The sequence below is a fragment of the Mauremys reevesii genome, linkage group 1 (assembly GCF_016161935.1).
Source record: "Mauremys reevesii isolate NIE-2019 linkage group 1, ASM1616193v1, whole genome shotgun sequence".
In the NCBI taxonomy this organism is placed as follows: domain Eukaryota; kingdom Metazoa; phylum Chordata; order Testudines; family Geoemydidae; genus Mauremys; species Mauremys reevesii.
In genome coordinates this window covers 346,999,032-347,020,942 of record NC_052623.1, presented here as the reverse complement: position 1 = coordinate 347,020,942, position 21,911 = coordinate 346,999,032, and the positions used below count along the sequence as shown (strand labels likewise).

Here is a 21,911-nt window from a genome sequence, read left to right as displayed (position 1 = left end):
ATGCTGTAGTAGTGGTGGGTTTTTCTTTTTTAGAAGCAACAAAAAGAAGAAATGGATTTGAAGGAATTAAACAGACACCTTTTCTTTCCCCTTTCAAGCTTCTGAGGCGATACATCTGAGTTTGCTTTTTATTCTACAAGAACAGCAGCCTTGCCAGAAATCAGGCTGCTTTGAATTGTAGCTTAAGTTAACAAATCTGTTGGAGATTTAGAAAACAAAACTAAGCCAAATTTGTAAAGGTTCTGAACAGCTTGAAGGGGGAGGGGGAAAGTTACTTTTAAAAAGTCCCTGTTTTAAAGTGTCAGAAAATCTAAACTGCATAAAATAAGGGGGAAAGCAGAGACCCTAAACAATCTTCAGAAGAGAATATGAAACCTCAGAGGCAGAAGAAATACACAGAAGGAGAAGACTGCAGCTTGCAGTAATCTGTAAATGATTGCTGGCAAAGTCTAGAGGCTTCAAGCTTGATCTGTGTTTGTTCCAAAAGAAAGCCAAGGAGGACGGTGTTAATAAAGAGAGATTTAACTGAGAGCAGTGCTTGGAATAAAGTGGGCTACAAAAAGGTCAAATTTGATCAGTTGGAGCAGATTACAAGGGCTTTAAAAGGTAGTGGTGGAGAAATGAAACTGGGACCGTGAAGCAATATAGCACAAGATTGATTTTGGGGGTGGAGAGAAGCTGGGACAAGTGCTTATCAGCTTGAGAAGTAGGAAGAGCTGTGCTGGGGCTGTTTTCATTCCCACGCTGAGTAGAGTACTCTGCTGCTTTTTGTGGTTAGCCTTCTCTTCAGTGTTTTTATTATTATTTAAATACAATGGTTTCTATAATCTCTGAACTGGATCCACTGAAAGGCTGGAAAGTTTTAAGGTAGGCCTATGTTTTCTTCCTTTTGGTACAGTGGTTCACCCCAAAATTAACTGGAACTTGAGTTATAATTGAAATGTGAGCTCTGGGCTTAAGTAACAGACGAGTTTCTAGTAATTAGATCCCTTTAAGATACAGAAACCCTTTAAGCAGATGTTTAGAGAGACTCCAGGGAGCATTTAAAATATACTTCTCGGTGTTACAGTGCAGCAAGGAAGTACTGATCATTTTTTTTTTTTAAATGGAGATTACTCTGTAAATTAAATTTAATAGTAAGTCTAACACCAGTTGATACTGTGAGAGAATTAACTCTTTGTTTGCCTTGTGTTGCTTCCTATGGGAACATTTAGGAAACTTCTGAATAGTTAAAGAGAGGGTAAGAGCTGATCAGGATCAATATTCTTTTAGGGAAAAGAAACAGAAATGTGCTGTTGTTATGTATTTTGGGCCGTTGAATCTTTAGATAGACTCAAAAGCATAAATTTGACATTTTGAAAATTGCTAGAGATTGTTGCTTTATCCCTGAAATGTATTTTAAAAGTGAAACACACAGAAAACTTAAGTGCTAAAAGTGACCAAGATTGTATCTGACCCTTCTCTTTATTACCTGATGCAGATGTTGCAAAAAAATCATTTGACAGCTCTGAGGTACTAACTGATCAGGCTTACTGATAGGGTGACCAGACAGCAAATGTGAAAAATCGGGACAGGAGGTAGGGGGGATAATAAGAGCCTATATAAGAGAGAGACCCCAAAATCAGGATTGTCCCTATAAAATCAGGACATCTGGTCACCCTACTTACTGATATTCTAAACTGTATGTCTTGTCCGTTAAGAGTATTGAATTATAAAAGTTGGAAGTTAGTTTTACAGCAACTTACCTTTTAAGAAAATAGCTGGTGATATCAGCCTAAATTAAATCTGCCTGACAAGTTTGTTTCCTAACTTTTGTACGCTATCCCAATACACAGAGGTAGCACATAACACTACTGGATGTGTGCCACATTTGTAAAAGGAACACAGCACAGATATGTTTGACAGTCAGGTATATTTTACCTTCTTGGCATATACTTTCTAAAGTGCTTAGATATGTTTGTTCATGTTTTGAATTTCATCTTCTGCAGTGTAAAATAGAACATCACTAATCTATCTTAAATGTATTGCTTCCCTGAATCTTTTCTCTCATATTTGCAAGGTGTTGTGCATTATCAAAAATGAAATGTTTCTTTGGTCCTCATCTGGGTCTCGGGCTATAGGGCATAGCTGAATTTGAAGCAAGCTTGCTTTTCTGACATCTGGGATTGTCCGTATTTGGAAAGCTTCAGCTTATATTTCCACTAAGTAAAATGCCACAGTTCCTTTTTAAGAATGTTTTATTTTAAGTCAGTGTTGCTGTGTGCTTGCTTACAGCAATAGTAATACTGGATATACAGTGTATGCATAAAATAAGAGTATGTTATGGTGCAGCATAAAGATTTTATTGGCATGGATTTTGGATGACCATGAGTGGCTTATGCACGACATCTCAAATGAGTGCCAGTAAAATATTTTAGACATAACACCGTAACATCTGTATATGTCACATACATTACAGGAAAGCTCTTTCAGGAAAGTTTCAGAGAGTAAATTTTACTGGGACTACTTTCGTATCCCTATGCTAGTAAAGCCAGATTGAACTGGGCCATGAGACAATGGACTTCAGCACAGAGAGAATGCCATTGACCTAGGCCTGAAGCATGCCTGATGAGTGCAAGAAACGTTTCTTTGGCAAATTGTCGTTGTTCTTGTTGTTGTTGTTTGTTTAAATGATGACTGAAGCTGCCTAGTGCTTTAGAAAGCTTGACTAAGTCCCAGGGCCAATGGACTGGTGCACAGAGGGCAGGTGAGAAGGTCAAAGGTGCATGGTAATTTATATTATGCTTGTGCAATTTCTTGCACGGATATCACCTATAATTTAGATTGTGGTGCATGTGCATGCTAAAATATTTTCCAAACAGAGAAAACACAACTAAAGATGACCCAGCTAGGTAACTTTATATGCTGCACCCCCTTTATTAGAGGGATGAAATGATAAAGCTTATTAGTTACATGTTTATTTCTTGGCTAGTCCTACTTGATTAAGTTAAACATACTATATCCATCTTCCCCTTCTCCTAACATTTCAGCCTCTCATCTTCCTCATACCAATTTAAGCTTCAGTGCCCTTCCCACTCAACATTTACGTCTCTCCTTTCATATAGCTGTGAAGCTTACCCGTGATATTTAAAGGAAATAGATAAGTAGATTAGTTAGTCAGCCCATTTCTTGTAGTCATTGTGGTACCAAGAGAAGTGAGTCTTTGGGACAGATTTAAATGTGGTGAGGGGAGTGGCTTGAGACCAGCTCATCATTACCTTCTATGAGCAAAAGTAGTATGCAGGAAAACACACAGTTATGGAAGAAGCAGACCAACAGGGCAATGAAGCCAGGATTGGTCGAGAGCGGTGGAGACAATATAGTAAGACATAAGGAAAGGAAAGAGTTGGGGCCTTCAAGAATTTTCTGCAAGCCTTCAACTTGACAAGGTGGAGCCAAAAGAGCTAGTAGAGAGATTCAAAGAGGTACCAGTCTATATACACATGTAGACACCAGTACCCCTTTGAATGTCTTCCGCTCTGCACGGACCAATTGAGTTTGGATCCACCTTGTGGGCCTTCTCTTCACTATGAATAAGAGGGGTGTCCTTAATTTATTAGATTATTTTGAAGTGAAATCCTAGAGAAGACAAGGCAGTTTGAGCTTTTCACACAGGTACGCAGTCTGAGTTAAAGGCTATAGGAGAGCTTTGTCTTTGACACATATGAAAACTACAAACTGCCTTGAATTCTGCAGGATTTTAACGGGAGTTAGTTCAAGTTCAGAATATACTTGTTTTCGGAGTGAAGACGAGTCTTTGATGTGATTTATAACCTTTTTCAATCTCTCCTGCAGTACTGAATCCTCCCTCCTTTCCCCCCCCCCCCAAAGCAGCCAATCCCCACCCTTCACAATTTAAACAGTGGTGAAGACTGACTTTGCCAAAAGGGTTTTCCCTCCACACATTGTCCAGATCTCATTGTAAATGGGGCTCAGGGATAAAGTTCTTAAAACTTAGGAAGATTTACATTTGGCTAGTGAGAGACCAGGAGAAAGCATGATTCCAGTCTGTTGTTTTGGCTATTTGTGAGTGCAACACCAACAATTCTCTACAGTATTTCCCCCCCCCCCCCAAGGTTGATTGCCCATGTATTCAGATGGGTCTGCTTGCTGCATGGTTTTCTGCTTATAGAATGGGAAAAGAGGGTTGGACCGTGGTACATTTGGTTGCCAGTTTCAGTTGCTAGCATGGGCTTTTGCTGGATTTTGTTTTCTTTACCATTTAACTGAAACAGCACAAGTATTACTGTGTGATGCGTGCTCTACCTAATAATCTGCCAGAATGAAACCACCTACATAAATGAGTAATAAACAGCGATAGCTTTGATTCATGGGGAAATGGATTGTAGTTACTGATTATTTTACTTCTGCCACTGTATCTCACTGGTACTCATGAGCATGGTGGCTAGGGCTGCTGTACCCTATCCAGGATGTAGCTAGACCATTTCATTACTATATGGTCACCCAACATGTAACAGCTTTTGGAAAAGAATTTTATAAGCTATATTTTACTCTGAGGCCCCTTAAAAGAGGCCTGACTGTGAAACACAATCCTGGATTCCGTCACTACTCTGAAATACAGATAATGGAATTTGGACGTTAATAGAGAATCCAATTTCCCTTTTAATAGCCACAATATGTTTGTTAGGCGAAAAATAAATATGTGAGGAGAAGGCGTGTACATTTGATGTTGACTGAAAACACATTGAGGAAATTGCTTTCCAGTTAACTCATTCAAAAATACAGATCATATAATACACTAAAGTCAAGGGAGGCCTGTGAAGGTCAGAGTTGGTTACACAAATGATTGATGCTGGGAGGAATTTGGAATTTATGCACAAGAGTTCTCTGAGGTTTCATTTTAAAAAAAGTAGGATTAGCAAAATACAACTGGGTTTCTTCTCTGTAACCATTTTGCCAGGTGGAGCTGGCAGCAAGCAACCAAGGCCGGGTTCAAATCTAGGGGCTCCTTTTCAACAATACAACACAGAACCGGCTCAAGCCAATTAAAATGGATAGTATATGCATCTAGGGTAAAGACTAAGCTCCTTGCTATGCGTAAGTATGTTTCCTTCATCCATTTAGCGGGAAAAGGTGGGGTCTGTAGTCATTTCACATACCTGACATATTTCTCCAAATGTGCCCTAAATTCACAGCGGAAAATACTGGCAGGGCCGTTTGAGTTAGTGTTCCCATGTTTGGGTACCAGGTAGACGTAAAGACAGAATAGAGTATTTCAAAGAATATTAAGTGCAAAATGGTGCACTAGCAAATAGATCAACGTAGGTGTTAGAGACAGATTAAACCAATTAAGTCATCTAGTCCGTTTCTCTGTCAGTGCAGGATTGGTCCATACATTTTTTTTTTTTCAACTTGCTCCGTCTATCTTTAAATGGGGCTTCCACCATTTCCACAGTCTTATAAGAAATCTTCCTTTATTTTTGTATCAAGGCTGCTAACAAACTCACTGTGCGCTGTGTTCACTTGGACACGAGTCGCTAAATTCGTTAAGTGCTGCATAGGAGATTTAGCCACGTGACTCCAATTAATAACATGAGCTCCCATCGAAGGCAGTTCCACCATGTTTGTCAGCAGTATGTTCCACTGCCCAAATGTTGTTGTAAAATTGTTTTTAAACCCGAAATTAAACTTTACTACTGCAGTTTAAGCGTAGTCTGGTTCTGCACTTACTAATTGACTGGCTCCTGGTCCCCCTGAAGTCCTTAGGAGTTTTACTGTAGAAAGGAAAGATCGTCTTGTAGTTTAGGCAGTAGATTGGGACTCAGGAAGAGAGGGTTTCAATTTGCAGCTTGCCACAGACTTTGTGTGTGACTTCAGTTGAGTCCCTTAATCTCTCTGTGCCTCGGTTCCCCATCTGTAAAAACAGAGATGATAATAGCCTGTCTTGTGTATTTAAATCAGTGGTTTTCAACCTGGGGGGCCGCAGACTAGGTGTAAGATTTCCAAAGGGGTCTGCACCTCCATTCGAAATTTTTTTAATGGGTTCACAAATGAAAAAACAGTTGAAACCCACTGTTTTAGCTTGTAAGCGCTTCAACGCAGCTGTCTCCCGGAGTTTGTACAGCACCTCGCACAATGGGGACCAAGTCTTGGTTTGGGGCCTCTAGGTGCTACCATAATACAAATAATTAATTTAATTTCAATGGGATCAAAATGTAGCCCTAGTGGGGACAAGTCATCTCTGGCTCATTTATAACATCTTTTTTCTTATTCCAATGTCTTGTCTTTAGACTGGACATTCTTGGAGTTTCCTACCATTTTGGTTGGTTGAACTCTGTAATTTGAGGTCCGTAGAACCTTCTGTTCTAAAGTGCCGTGCCTGGAACTGAACGCTGCAATTGTGGCTTAACCAATGGTGAATTGCCTTGCTTGTTTTTCCTGTAATCCTCCTCTTTCGTACAACTCAATATAACATTTTGCAACCTCAATGTAGTTTTTTGCAACCTCAGTTACATTCTTGACTCTTACACTTTATCAGCTACTGTGTAACCTAATTTCCTTCTTTATTGCATAGCCATCCTACTCTGCCTAGTTATTATTCCCTGATTTTATGTGTGTATTTGAATTATTCCTTCCTATATGTATTCTTGTTCCACATTTTCTAAACTCCAGCCCATTTTTCCTCTGTATTGCATTTTAATCCTATCTTTTGTGAGATCTCTCCTTGCTTTGTCATCCATGAACTTGATATGCATACCCCCTTTTGAACCCTCTCCAAATCATTGGTACTATAATCCTCTGCTCAGGGTATTTACCTCTCCCTCTCTTTGCCTGATCCATAGAGAATGTGAGTCTGTTAACATCCCCAACTATGGAGCAGTAATCCTTTGCTTCAGCTCTACATATGTTGAAAAAGAAACACCATTTAATGGAGCAGGATCATGCCCTAAAGTTAATGGGAGCTTAGCCATTAATTCCAATGGGAGCAGGATTAGACCCTTACTGCCTAGGTGCATCTGAGTTTATCCACGTTTACACAGAGAATAACCCATTTCTTTTATTTAATGGCCAGTTATCAAGGTTGCACCAGCAATTTGAAAGGGAAATTGGATCTTAGCATGAACTCTATTGGGAGCTATCACTGCCTCTGGGACACCTAAAAATACCCCAAGTATCGGGTGTTAAAAAAATTTCTATGTGCAGTGTAACCCCAAAGCACCCTACGAGTTCTTAACTCCTTCCAGCCTTCATTTCAAACTCCCCCAGTTGAACACTCTGCTAGACTATCAGTATGCACTGTATTTTCCAGGAACAAAATGTTTCCTGTGAATTGTACTTAATATAACTATTAAGTGCTGTTTCCTTTGGCTGTGACAAAGCATCTTTTGTTATGAGTGGGAAAGCCAAGTGAATGGATTCCACAGTTCTTCTGCCTCTTCTGTACAAGCACATTCACGCCAGCACATTGGGTCATAGAATAAAGGCAGGGGGAGGGAGGGGTGGACTGACAAGTCCCCTTTTATAAAACATTGGTAGCACATCACTGCCTGGCATGTTTTTGACCTTCAGTAGAGGACAGCATTCTCATGACTTAATGTTATCATCTCATTCACACTTTGAGATCTGAAAGATCCCCCTCTCCAGGTCACCTGTTTAACTGGTAAGATGGCATATTGGTGTAAATAGTTTTGAATGAAAGATTTAGTTTTGATTGAAACTCTAAAGTTGATCTTGAATTGTTGTGGTTTTGGTATACATTCTTAGGAAGAAAAGGCTTTTAAAATATACAGAAAGGCTGATAAAAAGTTAAGTTAAATTAAGAGAGTTCTCAGTCTTACAGGCTCTAGAGAGGAACTTTTATTTCTAAGTGAGGAACAATTGGGTGGAAGGTCATTCTCTAGTTTGCAGCTAATGCACATGGATTCATGGTCTGTCTGCGCACACAACAGGTTTATAACTTGCACAGACAACACAACTTTACATGGCACCCCAACAATCGACTTCCCATGGCATTTATATTGCAAGAGGAGGATGAATTCTGGATGAATTCCAATCTGGGTGATCACATTCTACCCCCTGTACCTAAATTCCCCTGTAAGTTTTAATAGGATGATGTTAACATAATTTCCTGTCCCAGACTCTTGTGCTTTACTGCTCTAAGCAAGCAAATAGTTGCTACATTTCACCCAGCGGGGGTTGCATGTCATCGGTGGATTAACATAGTTTGTATTCCAGTTGGTAGCACCTTTAGGAGGAGAAGTGCTGCATAAATTAACTTTATTGTGCATTTTGAGATTTAATTTACTCTGGATTGCACTGGAAGTGGAGGTGTCGGGCATATTTGCTAATGGTCCCTGTTTAGTGACCTAAAGGACAGCCTTAGTTTTTGAAACCAGTCCTGCAGGCTTTGAGAGTGTGCACCAAAAAACGGCACTGTTCATTACTAGAGGTCCAGCAGCCCCTGGGGCTTCAGTATAGAAAATTGTCCCCGGCACCAGTTTATAATTTTGGCAATTATGGTCAGAACTCGGCTGAACACTCCAATTGATCTTTAAAATCAAAGGGCTCGTATGGACCTGAGGAGTGTTAGAAGCCAGGGAGGAACTTATTTGAGTGGAAAAGGGAAGAAAGGAAGGGGCACAAGGCTTGCACTGTGCAGAGGGGTGGCATTAGGTGCTGATCCCACCGTGTTCATGCACATTGAGGTCCCGTTGAAGTCATGGGAATTTTTCAAGTGAAAGCATTGCTGAGCATCTAAGCCCAGCTGGTGTAAACTGGCAAAGTTCCAATGACATCAGTGAAGCTATGTTGACTTGCTCCACCACCTGAGAGAATCTGTTTTTAAAAAGAACTGTGTATCTTTCTTTTAATACAGGAAGTTTCTGTATCTAAGAGTGGAAGAAACTGTACACATAAACTATTTCAAACCTGTTGATGTCCAGTTTTATGCTGCATCTCCTCTGCAGTCTGGACTCCAAATCTCTCCTGGAGATAAAGCTACATTAAGCTTTAATTCATTAGTTAAATAGTTTTTCTTATTTAAAAACTAGGGTAAAAATAGATGAACCTGTCCTCTGCTTGTGCTCTCCGGGTCATCTTTCAAATAGACTCACAAAATCAGCATAATCCACTGACCATCCCAGGCTTGTTAGACTGGGACGGTAGCTACACAAACTTCATATAACTTCAAATATTGGAAACTGGAGAAACAGAATTCGAAGTCCTTGACGTGATATTTTCATAGTGTGTGAAATATTTTTAAAGCGTTTTACACCCATTTTAGTGATGATTGTCATGATTTTGCAACCACTATTTTTTTCCTCTGCACAAAAAGAGTACATTAGTTTAACCTACAGTAACCGTGTCCCCCCCCCCCCCCAGCTCTGGGACTCCAGTAACTCAGAACTCTGATCCCACACCCGTACAGTGAGAATTGAAACTACATGTGTAGGCAGCGAGCTGCTCCGCTAGCCTTCTTGATCCATAAAACCTCTTGCTAATGAGAGTTTAGACTCTGTGAGCAGTTAAAACAAGTGAGACTCTAGAGGGTTAAGTTAAGACTCTAGAGCAGGGAGGGATAGCTGAGTGGCTTGAGTATTGGCCTGCTAAACCCAGGGTTGTGAGTTCAGTCCTTGAGGAGGCCACTTAGGGATCTGGGGCAAAAATTGGTCCTGCTAGTGAAGGCAGGGGGCTGCACTCAATCACCTTTCAAGGTCCCTTCCAGTTCTAGGAGATTGGTATATCTCCAATTATTACCTTTTATCAGAGGGGTAGCTGTGTTATGCATCCGGCGAAGTGGGTATTCACTCACGCAAGCTCATGCTCCAATACTTCTGTTAGTCTATAAGGTGCCACAGGACTCTTTGCTGCTTCTAGAGGGTTGTTGCACAATGCCTTAATGTCAGGTAGACCACTGCTTTAGCTGGAGATCTTTGGGACTTTTCTTGATCTATATTTTGATCAGAAGAATTAATTGGATGCAATCTAATACAAGAAAAGCAAGATGCTACTTTGACTTCTAACAGTTCTATGTACCCCCAAAAGTATTCTCAGCAACAGTAATCCTGCCTAGTGATAGCAATCAAAATGTTTCTAGGGTAACAAGTGTTTTGAAAACAATGTATTTAATTATTCCATTCCTTTTACTTCAATAGTGGGGGGATTCTTTCTTTCTCTTGTGTGTGTATTGTATCCCTGAGGAAGAGATTCTGGAAAATGCACAGCAGCACAATTGCTACATTATTTTATAGCACTGAACCTGTGCTAGGCATTTTACAGAACAAACAAAGAAAGGGACACTGTGTGGAAGAGTTTACAATATAATTTGTTGATGTGATGTTTATTACCCCAAAGAAAGCTTATGCTCCAATAAATCTATTAGTCTGTAAGGTGCCACAGGACTCTTTGTTGCTTTTTACAGATCCAGACTAACACGGCTACCCCTCTGATACATAGTTTAGATACATGCCCATCATAGCGGTAATCTTAGTTTGGAATTGTGTTATAATTACACATATATACTTGCAGGCATTGTGGAAGAAATGAGTCTCTAAAGGAGGGGCTTGAGTAAACTGACAGTTAACCAGTGATATGCACGTGTACAGTGATAGTGAACAACAACAAAAAGTATTGTACAGACAAACCTATACAAAGTACTGAGACAAATCCTGTTTGGACTAATTCACTGCCTTGTTTTCCTGTTAAACTCTGCAGGTGACTACATATTACAAGTTTGGGTCTAGTCTATTTGAGCTTCAGGTTATGGATTAAGCTAAGCAGATACTATGATGATAAAGAGTCTAGCAACAGGAAAGATTAAGCTTTGTTGATTTAAAATGAGCCATGTACATAATCAGTCTACGATTTGGACGTGAGATAATGTTGGAGTTTGGATTTGAGCATAATTATAACACAAGCTGGAGGAAAGAAAGGACTAGTTCTCCATATTTTTGTTTTGTATCTGTTCCTGCCTTCTGCAGCCACAGTCAGGCCCCACAGGATGTTTGCACGTATCTACACTATACAGTGAAAGTGGGAAGAGGAAGTGGAACTAGTTCAGCAATAGGGTGTGGTGGGGGTGGGGTATTTTTAAAGATTCTCCGGAGGCTAGAAGCTTAGACTGTTAATTTTGACTAAAATGTGCCTTCAAGCGAGGAAGTTCGGTGGTTAAAGTCTGTCTGATGGCTGCTTAGTAAATCCTAAAAATGTAAGAGCGGCTGTACTGTAACAAACCGATTTTCCATATACGGGAGTGTGGCCTTCTGTCTCTGGCATAGGCCAATTCTGAATGCCTTCAGAAAGATGATAGAGAGAGACTTCTAACAGAAAGCTTCCAAAGATGGTTGGTTGATCATTAGAAGCATGGAAAGACTTCCATATGAGGAGACATTGAAACATTAGGACAGTTTAGCTTAAAGGGTAAAGGACATAAAATAATGGACACTGTACTGTTCACACTTGGTAATAATACAAGGACAGGGAGATATACAACAGATTTAAAACTGATAAAGAAAATACTGTTTATACTCACAAGCCAATTAGTCCGTGGAATACAGTGGCAGTAGATACCATTGATACTAAGGATTTTTAAGAAAGGATTTATATGGATAATGAAAACATCCACAGTTACACTAGACAAGATAAAAAAATAATTGGAAGTGAAATAAGCCCTCATTGCTTTAACCAGCCACTTATTTTCTGAGGTTAGGAAGAAACTCCCCATCTTTGCTAGGTTGCCCATAACTTGTCCATTATAACACTTTCCTGGTATGTGTTTAGATACTGGAATATCAGATTAGATCAATCATTTGGTCTGGTCATATATGGCAATTCCTATGATGGGACTTAAGTTTGTATGGTTTAACGTAATTGTACAATATGAGGGGAGATTTCTTCTTGATGCCAGCCCGTGATCAGTTTATGCTGTGAAAAGAGAGAGAGCACTGACAACATTTGCCTTACCTTGTGTTACTGAAGATGACATTCCTAGTAAATAAATGTCTGTTTTTAAAGTAATGTCTCAAAATATCCTGTGGCAGTGAGTTCCACAGATTAATTTTAAGTTGCATTAAAGCCTCATTCCCTGTAGCCATTTTAACTTCAATTTTCTTTGAACTACAATTGCTCTCAGGTAGGTAAATAACACTTTAACATTTAGGAATTTGTCCCTTGTTGTGGGGATATTTACATTGCTGAAACTTTTTCTTCTTTGTTAAATCTACATAGAAGAAAATATTACTGCTGCACTTTATGATGACACTGCGTAAATCTCAGTGTTGCAAATTTGCCAACCTAACAAAATCTGGTAGAATAATGTAGCGTTAGTTATATTTCAGCTGCAAGGCTGTTCATTTTTAACCTTGATTGGGTGGCAGCAAGCCATACCAACAGCTTGCACATGGTTGATATATTACAACAAAGTTGTTCATAAACAGAATTCTTATTTCATTTCTGGGAGTTTGATCTCTGCTGCAGTGCTGGTCATAGATAATTTCACAGCATAGCCCTGAGGTTGGGTATTGGAGCTTTCAGGATCACACAACCTTTTCTATGGTTGCAGCACAAACTTTCCCAAACCATAAGACCCAGCTTTTTCCCCTTGGGTGTGTTGAAAATATATGTTAAAAACTGCAATGCATGCACAGATTACCTTGAAATGTCTGTTCTTGGCCCAGGTTTGGTTCCTGTTTGTTCTAGTTTGAGGCAGTCCCTGAAAGACCCATATATCCAGGCAGAATTTCTTGCAAGGAGCATTTTCTTTTGAAAATACTAAGTTATTTTCCTTTTCATGTGATTCTTTCCCGCCCTCTCCCCACATTAGAAAGGCATAATGCAGCCATAGTGACTTTCTCAGGTTTCTAGATAAGCCTAAACATACACCTCTAAACTTCAGTGAGTTTGGATACATTAGGATCAAAGTCTGGATAGCAGCTTTATAACTAGCTCCCATTCCTATGCTAAATAGAATAAAACCTCTACTTCTGAACAGCCCTGAAGTTTGAAGAAAGTCTTCTAGATCTGGAAACCATGTCTCATTTCTACAAACGTTGGAGGTGGACAAACCAGCTCAAATAAAATAGAACAGACTCCAAACCTCCACCAGCCCCCACCTGGAAGTGAGTCCAAACTTTTTTATGATGATTGGAGAATTTCATTTTAAGTTGTGGGGGGTTCCCCCCGCCCTCCCGCACTTCCTCTTTCTAGCTGGGAGAGGAAGATCCAAATATATTGTGCAGTGTTGGCAAGTCTCATGATTTTATTCTTTCGAGAGTTGACGTTGTGGTTACAGCCCCAGATACTGGAGACAAAGTGACTATGTTGGAATTTTTCTTGTTTAGTAACTTTTTAGGCATTGCGGGTGCAGAGAGAAGTTTGAAAATGTGACTCAAGTACACCCTGAAGGCCCCCAATTAGTAGGCAAATACAAAGAACCCAAAATTTTAATAAATTTTTATGTCTCATGATTTTTGCTGCCTGACTCATCATTTTTGAACACTAGAAGTTGTCAGTTCTGGACTGTTAATGTAGCATTTCAGGTTGAGGCAGAAATAGAAAATATAATCTTGCAAGAGACTCACTTCATGCAAGATTTCCAGCTCCATTAAGTTTGGAGAGGTAGTTTGGATTGGACAACTATCTGAACTGAGTCTCAGAAACTTCCGATTTACACTACTTCCATTGTGGTATTTTTATTTTTCCCTCTACATGATAATCACTTATGATCCAAAGTAACATTTCTTAAATCTGAATGGAAGCATCTGCCTTGTCGTTGACCCTAAGTTTCATAGTAAAGAATTTTGAGGTGCATACAGGAGACATGAACCAAAAATTGCTACCTAACTTCAGCAAAAGATGTCAGAGATGTTTAGGCTGTGCTGATTGATGAGCTGCAAATGTGCTTAGGAAAGAATGAAGGTCATCTTAAAAAAAAAAACATGACTTGTGCTGGCAATAAATATAAAAGCACAGTTAAAGAAAATGAATTCAAAGATTTATTGTTTTTGAATAGCTCTTTTGTGAACAATTAACTATCCACTATTCTTATCCTCATGACTGTACTCTGAGACACTGTATTTGTGCTTTTGTTTGTTGACTCTAAACCAAGCCAAGGCTTGTGTAATCACAGAATGCTGGGTGGAGTCTTTTCTGTTTGGGTTTGTTTGTCCTGGAGACAGTGCTGTGCAAAAGTAGTGTTTTTTGTTTGTTTGTTTTTTTAAACACAAGTACAAAAATTATAATTTTCAGGGCCAAGTTTTCAAATGAGCTCCACACCTATCAGCTTCTATGAGGCAACTGAATGGAATGGCCATACGTTCAAAAGTGCTACACACCCATTATCTCCTACTATCTGGACCCATGACAATCAGGCCCTTAATCTACATAATGAGCCAAACATGACTCATTCTTTGGATGAGAACTGCCCAAAATTGCAGGGTTTATGGAGCTGGGGGATTAAGGCTCAGTCTGGTCCTGAGCACATCCTACAACATGCCAACTAGACTCAAAACTAGTCATGAGTTTGACACAGATGTGTCAAATACTTTTGGCCAAAACCACTTTTTTCTTACTAGAGTCACATGGGTTCGTGGGTACCATTCATAAAGTGAGGAGGGTGGGGGTGAGGTGGTGAATGGACCTGAACCAAATTTTTGTCTTTATTTTGTTTCCCAGAATTCCCAGCAAAAAGAAAAATCGGTTACTTATCCATCTCTAGTGCTGCCTGTCCTTAACTACCATTAACTTTTAATTAGAACTGAAGATACTGTAACCCATAAGGGGTCATACCCTTGACCTCACCTGTAGAGATAGGAGTCAGTCAGAATGTTTGGAACCATAACTGAACTTACCCTAGTTCTGGGATATTTAGATTGTGGGGCTTTTGATTGAGGCTAATCTCTTGTTCTGTATATATCTTTCTTGTACTTTTAACATTAATGTGGTATTTTAGTTGGCAGATGAGCAGGTTTGGTTTGAATGCTTTGCTTAAGTTTCCTGGTCTTCTCCAAAATTGTTCTTTACTTGGGAATCTTGCCAACATTTTAAACAGGTGGTAGTAAGATTTGTGTTTTCATGGGCAGCTTACAGAAGGTTAAAACTAATATTTCGGGGCATGATTAAATGTTTGGGGTTTTGGGGGAAGGCTGGGTGTGGATGTAACTAGCTTATGAGTTATGTTTCCTGCTCATTGGGATTGTTATGAAATGTAGCGTGGACTCAACAGGTTATCTGGCAGAGGGAACGTTTTAATCCATAATACTGACACACACAAATCAAGAGACTAGTGCCTGTCCTTTATGCTTTGAAGAAATATTACAGAGAGCAGCATCAGTTTTTTCACTGAGTGTTCATGTATTTTATCAGAATCAATGCACATATTTATACACAAAATAAGACTTTTTTTCCTAGACCATTTCAAATCAGGTGACTTTGCAACAAGGCACTTTAGGGAGGGGGAAATAAGTGTGTGTAATTTTTATAGAATCTTCAAACAATCTGATTCATAAACATATTTAGGAAACACTTTTTATTACCCTGTTTTAATCAGTGCAGTCTGTGTGATAGTTTGGAATGCTTGAAATGCTATTTAGCTTTCAAAATGCTAAAATCTTGTATAACAGAATTCCATTTCCTGAAAAAAGTGCCAAAGTATTCCAGGAAGATGCACTGTGGGAGAAGTTCTATTTGTCTCTCTTCGACAATTCTGTTAATATTTCAGAAGGTATTGATTTCCTTTTTCTTCCCTTTGAAAGCCATTGCATTACATCTAATCTAGGCAGGACGTCATTTCTGTTCAGAAGTATACAGCCTATTTTTCATAAAAGGCCTGCTTTAATGTAACAGATGCTCACCCCGGATATGTATGGGCACTTGTTTAGATGATGTGAGGTAGCACTTTTAAAAGCACAATACAAATACTGGCTATTAAATTGAATAGATAAAAGAAAAAAAACTGCACACTCTAAGATCATATGGAATTATAGTAAGAAGCTAAACAGTATTTATAGTGGATTGTTGAGCTGTGAGTAGAAGTGTAATCATAGGTATTTTACAGTGGTGGTTGTGGATGTCACTTCAATGCCAGTCTGTCCAAAAGTATAAAATAGAACGTGACATTAAATTAACTGTTAATCTGCGAAGAGTGGCCAAGATTCATCATTTCCCTTTTTTGTCTTTTCATTTAGGTCCTTGAAGATATCATTTTCTATCATGCAAATTAATTCACCCCCATCCGTATGTGTAAATCTACAAACACGCATATAATCAGTTTTTAACTTTCTCTCATATACTCCTGTATCGTCTCAAAAATTACCCAACACTAGGATGGGTTCTTGGTAGCAGTGGGAAGGCAGTCAGTAGAAGGATGGTAGCAGTGAGTGAACTCAGTGAGTTTTTGCTCTATACCTATTTTTTTGGCCCACCAGTTTTAAAGTGTCTTGACTAAGGTCACACACACAATCAGCGGGAGAGCCAGGAGTAACACCCAAGTGTCTTCCTTTTCAGTTCCATACTGCCATCCATTGCTGTAGTACAGGGGTCAGCAACCTTTTGGCACGCGGCTCACCAGGGTAAGCACCCGGGCGGCCAGGCCGGTTTGTTTACCTGCCTCATCCACAGGTTCGGCTGATTGCAGCTCCCACTGGCCATGGTTCACCGCTCCAGGCCAATGGGGGCTGTGGGAAGCGGCAGCCAACACATTCCTTGGCCCGCGCCGCTTCCCGCAGCCCCCATTGGCCTGAGACTGTAAACTGCAGCCAGTGGGAGCTGCAATCGGCCGAACCTGTGGACATGGCAGGTAAACAAACCGGCCCGCCAGGGTGCTTACCCTGGCGAGCAGCATGCCAAAGGTTGCCGATCCCTGCTGTAGTATCTGAAGCCCACAGCCACAAAGGGGCTAGGCACCTTGGCTCCCTGTACAATGAACGGGGAGAGAGAGGTGCCTCAAAGTACCATCCACAAAAGCCAGCAGTCATTAGGCCAGAGAGAGTGAGAACAAATCTGTAGTCCCATGGGTAGGGCATCCAGTTGGGAGATGGGAGACCCTAGGTCCATGCCACTGCTCCAGTCACTTTTTAATTAATTCACAGTAAAGGGCTTAGAAACCATTCCACAAAAGCCAGCACGCTGGGTGATGAGCTGCCTGAGCCTGCCTTGCTCCATAGAAAACTAAGGAGGTAGTCATGCCCACCTCCTAACTTCTGTCCCAGTGGTTAGAACACTCCTGAGAGATGATTTGAACAGGGGCATTCCCTTCTCCCCTCAGTCAGAGGAGGGTACTTAAACCTGGGTCTCCTGCAGCCCAGGTGAGTGCTCTATAATTTCTTTATCCCAGGAGACCCCTCCCCCCTTGAAGGGAAGAGAGGATTTGAATAGATGTCTCCCATATCTGAGGGAGATGGGGAAACGCCCCTGAGCTATGGGATATTCTGATGTGGGGCTTCCTCAGACTCTCCTGTTTAAAGCTGTTCCACTGTGGAGGGATAAATACTCATTGGAGCAGAAAGAATTGGGGATCCCACCTGCCAGGTGGGTACCCTAAACACTGGACTATCAAGTCATTCTATTTCTGATTCTTCAATGATTCTTTAATATTGTCGAAGTAGGGGATAAAAAACAAGCTCATTTTGTTTCAGGTTCAGTTTCTTTGATCCACTGGGACTTTCAAAGGAGCCTTAAGGGAGTTCTGGGTTGAAATCACATTGAATTTCAATGGGATTTGGGGGGTTAACTACCATTTGTGCTTTTCGCTGCACAACTGTCCTGTAACTTTTTCCTCCCATCCTTCTGACATCATTAGACCTGTACCTCAGTTAGGAATGGGCCAAAATTGGATTTGAGTTAGACTCCACTAGATTGCATTTAGAGTAAGTGCATCAACCTTTCAAAAAGGTGTCTTATTAGAATAGGTCAGATATGGCTACTGTGTACTTGCAAATATTTCCATGTCGTGTTTGTGTTAGTAACTTCTGCCATATAGTAGCAAACGTAGGGGAACCTAGGCACCTTTGTAATTCGGTTGGCCAGATAATGTATGATGAATGGCAGTTTTCCTGACAAATTAAAGCTGTTTGGCCTAATATGCTAAATCTTAGTATTTTGTTGATCATTATGGATATGTGTTTTTTCTAAAAAGACCTCATACTTAAATAAGATGGAGGCAAGTAATGTGCAGGAGGTCAGACTAGATGATCATTAGGAACAGTCGGACAATGGAGCAGATTGCCTATGGAGGGTTGTGGAAGCTCCTTCACTGGAGGTTTTCAGAAGAAGGCTGGAGAGCCATCTGTCTTCAATTGTTTAGATACAACAATCCTGCATCTTGCCGGGGGTTAGACTGGATGACCTTGGTGATCCCTTTTAACCATGTGATTCTATGACCTTAAAGTCTATGAGTTTGACTGCATACTTGGTGCCAAATTAGGAAGGATTGAAATACTTCTTATATTTCAATCAAAATCCCCACCATTATCACAGAACTAAGAAGTTAATCTTATTAGCCGACAGTCCAGCATGGCTAATATTGCAGCTCATGTGACATGCTGAAGGGTGATGTCAGTAATGATATGTGGCTATCATACTACTTATTTATGATTTTTTTTCATCATCTCATGAATCGTTTTTGTGTTTCCTATACTATTGCAGTCATTTTCCTCCATCTCTACTCTGTGGGTTACTTTGTAAGGAAAAAGATTCTTTCATGGAGCATCATCCCAATTCTGCAATCCCCGACTGCCTGGGTCTCAAAATATTTCATCCCAGTGCAAAAAATGGGTCACTTCACATTGGTTGGTGTTAACCCCAACTGATGATGATCAATTAATTGTGGATGCTTTAAGACAGACTATGACTATGTGCTCCCTATGTGTTCCTTATGTACTAAACCGGTGGTGGGCCGCATGCAGCTCATCACCGTAATCTGATTGCGGGCCGCGAGACATTTTGCTGATGTTGGCCTCCGCAGGCATGGCCTCCCGTAGCTCCCAGTGGCCACAGTTCACCATTCCCATTGCCCACCACTGCCCTAAACAATGGTGTCCAGACTCCACTAGAAATTTGTGCACCATCTCGTATAGCTGTAAAAGGCCATACAAAACAATAAGTCCTACAACTGTATTTCTGTGTTGGTTAACATGATCCAATGCATATTCTTTGTGGCATGATTAGAATACTCATTTAATAATAAAAATCATGGTCAGTCCCTCCTGAACTACTACTACTTTTTTCCTGAGCAAGGCCTCCTTTTGGTTTTTATTTCCTTTTTTTCTGTACAACTTGACTAGTTTAAGAGCTTCCAAATTGGTGATAACTGCAGGTCATGACAGGCATTGTGCAAGTTCTTGCCAATGGCTATGCTAGTACTTTCCCACTCTTACCTGCAGCAACCCTGGTATTCTAATCATGGGCCCCAAGCAGAAATTGTCAATTAGTTTGAGCCTTGTGGTTGTCTTTGAGTAAATGTTCCTTAGCAGGTAGATTTTAGTTTCTAGCTTCTGTTTTCCCTCGGTTTCTATGTACACTAAAATGAAGTACCTTCCTGGGGAAAAAAAATCTATCCAAGTGTATACCAGATAAAGCAGCTACTCTTGCTGAACTCAAGAAAGAAATAAGAGTGCTTGATGAATGCCTTGAGGCCAAAACAATGATTCTCTTGCTGGCTTCTCTTGGAATAAAATTGTAAGAAGCAAAATCTAAGTTATTTCAATTTAAACAACACAGAGGATTGTGCTAGAAAAAGCAGAATAGCCTCTTTTTTATCAGGTCTGCATTTGATCAAATTCTTTTTGAACAATTTCATCCCAAGTGGAACAGAGAGAATTGGGATCCTTTATGTAGTTAAAGTTGCAAATTATTGGTAAATGGACATAGGACCTCTGTGGAGACGCATGGTTATGTGTTCGATCCTATAATGCCGTGTTTGTGTGAGTGCTGGTTAAGTTAATATGTTTAGTGTGTAGCATTTAAAGGAATATGGCATGGTATAAGTTAGTTTCTCCGTGTCCATATCCTAGAAGCCAGAGCCAATTGACATGCTATGAATGGACAAGCAGGAGAGCAACTAAAGACTCGAAAGGGCCATGGTGATCTTCCAGAGGCAATCAGATGAAATTGGAGTCTGACCATCTTTAGGACACATTGCAAAACCTTCCTCTTTTTTTTTTTTTTTTTGATTAAACGTTTTCCACCAGAAGTGACACTCACAATATGAATTGCCCCTTCTGTTCCCAAACCTCGACCCCAGGCAGAGCTTGGAAACTGAAACGGGAGAAATGCTGAAGACTCCATGAAGTCCACTAGGGCTTTTGCTATTATTGCTATTGAGTTGTTTTTGGTTTGGGGTTTTGCTTTTCTTACATGAAAGGCCTTCAGATAGGGTTTTATACAATCACCCATCACCAAACCAAGATGGAGGGAACACTTCCATCTCACCCCTAGAGATGGTCTCTCCACATTGTGGTTTAGACAGAGAGGGGAAGCTTTGCCTAGCTGCTGCCTGAATTCTGTGGCTGGGCTTCATCTTCCATGGCACCTTTCAGAAGCTCTAACATACTTTATCCCTTTCTTAAAAGCAGAGAGAGAAGAAGCTGCTTATCATAGCTTTCTGATATTAGAAGTGACATTTCTTAGGCCTTCTAAGTGTCTTCACCATCAGGAGCCACACGGAACCAATGATGTATTTAGCTTTGTGTTTGGGGAGAGCTTTGCAAATGTGTACTGTTGTAGGTTAACATGCTGATCGGAAAATTCTGCGGCCATTCAGAAACAAGACTTTTTTGAGAGATGTGAGTTTCCCCCTCCCCTTTTCCTCAATGGCCATTAATTCTGAAATCTAATTATGATCACATGTATTTTGAGACTGTGGGGTGGAGCTTGGTATTGTGGGTACAGCTACCACTTGTTCTTCCATTCCAACCCCTGACCAACATATTGATGAAAGTGATACCATGTGTGACTCTGGTATTCCTAGCCTACTGCCAGGAAATGGTAAGCTAATGATGAGGACTATGAAATATTTGGCTGTCAGCTTTGTAAATCATAGCAAAGACCCTAAATTCAGTCAGGAATTAGAGTAGGGATATAGAAGCTGGAATTCTCCCAAGAACTGGTAGTGGTGGTGGGGATTAGGTATCAAACCCTGAGTTGGGGATTTGTCCTGCTTTGAGCAGGGGGTTGGACCTCCTGAGGTCCCTTCCAACCCTGATATTCTATGATTGTGTGTGTGTGTGGTTTCTGATGCTTCGTCTTTCCAAGCTTGTGAAATACTACAGGAAAAACCTGCCTAACAGACGTTCATCTCTTCTTGTCCTTGCTGCACTGGGGTCTACATAAATTTACAGTATCCACAAAAAAATATTCAATTTTGGAGAAAGTTCAAGATTTATCTTATTGAATATTTGTGTTAATGTTACACCTATACAACATAGCCATCATTGTGCTTGGCACTGTGCATATGCCTATTAAGGTACTGCCCTTCCTTCAACGACTTTACAGTCTAAATATATAAGATGTCGGGGAAAGGAAATATTCCTATTTTACAGATGGGGTACTGAAGCACAGAGAGGCACTTTCCCAAGGTTACACAGGAAATCTGTGGCAGTTCTGGGAATCGAACCCAGGTTTTCAGAGTGCAAGCCCCTAAGGCTTCCCTTCCTCTTGAAATTCTAAATTTCTCCAAACCCGTGACCACTTTCCTTGCTGTCTGCCCAAAGATTTAAAATATGGAGGTGGAGGTGGAGAAGAGAGGACCTTTCTGTTTACTCTTTAAAAGTTGTGCTTTAATATTTAAATAGTCCATTTTTTTAGCCATTAATAATAAAGTAGAAGGGCAGTAAGTATCTGCTGACATTGCTCTTCCGTATACAGCTGGTGTCACAAAACATGGTCACTCTTAACCAGCATGAAGCTCAAATGCCAGT

The 21,911-nt window shown here is 40.3% G+C and overlaps 1 protein-coding gene across 1 annotated transcript in view; it reads left to right on the top strand.

Annotated features, from left to right (window-relative positions):
• Nucleotides 1–482: 482 nt before the first annotated feature.
• CELF2 (CUGBP Elav-like family member 2) overlaps nucleotides 483–21,911 on the top strand; it is a 440,299-nt gene continuing 418,870 nt past the window's right edge. The window contains exon 1 of the mRNA XM_039519478.1: nucleotides 483–867. Coding sequence (XP_039375412.1) covers nucleotides 815–867 — 53 coding nt within the window. The 5' untranslated portion in view covers nucleotides 483–814. The remainder of the gene's footprint in view (nucleotides 868–21,911) is intronic.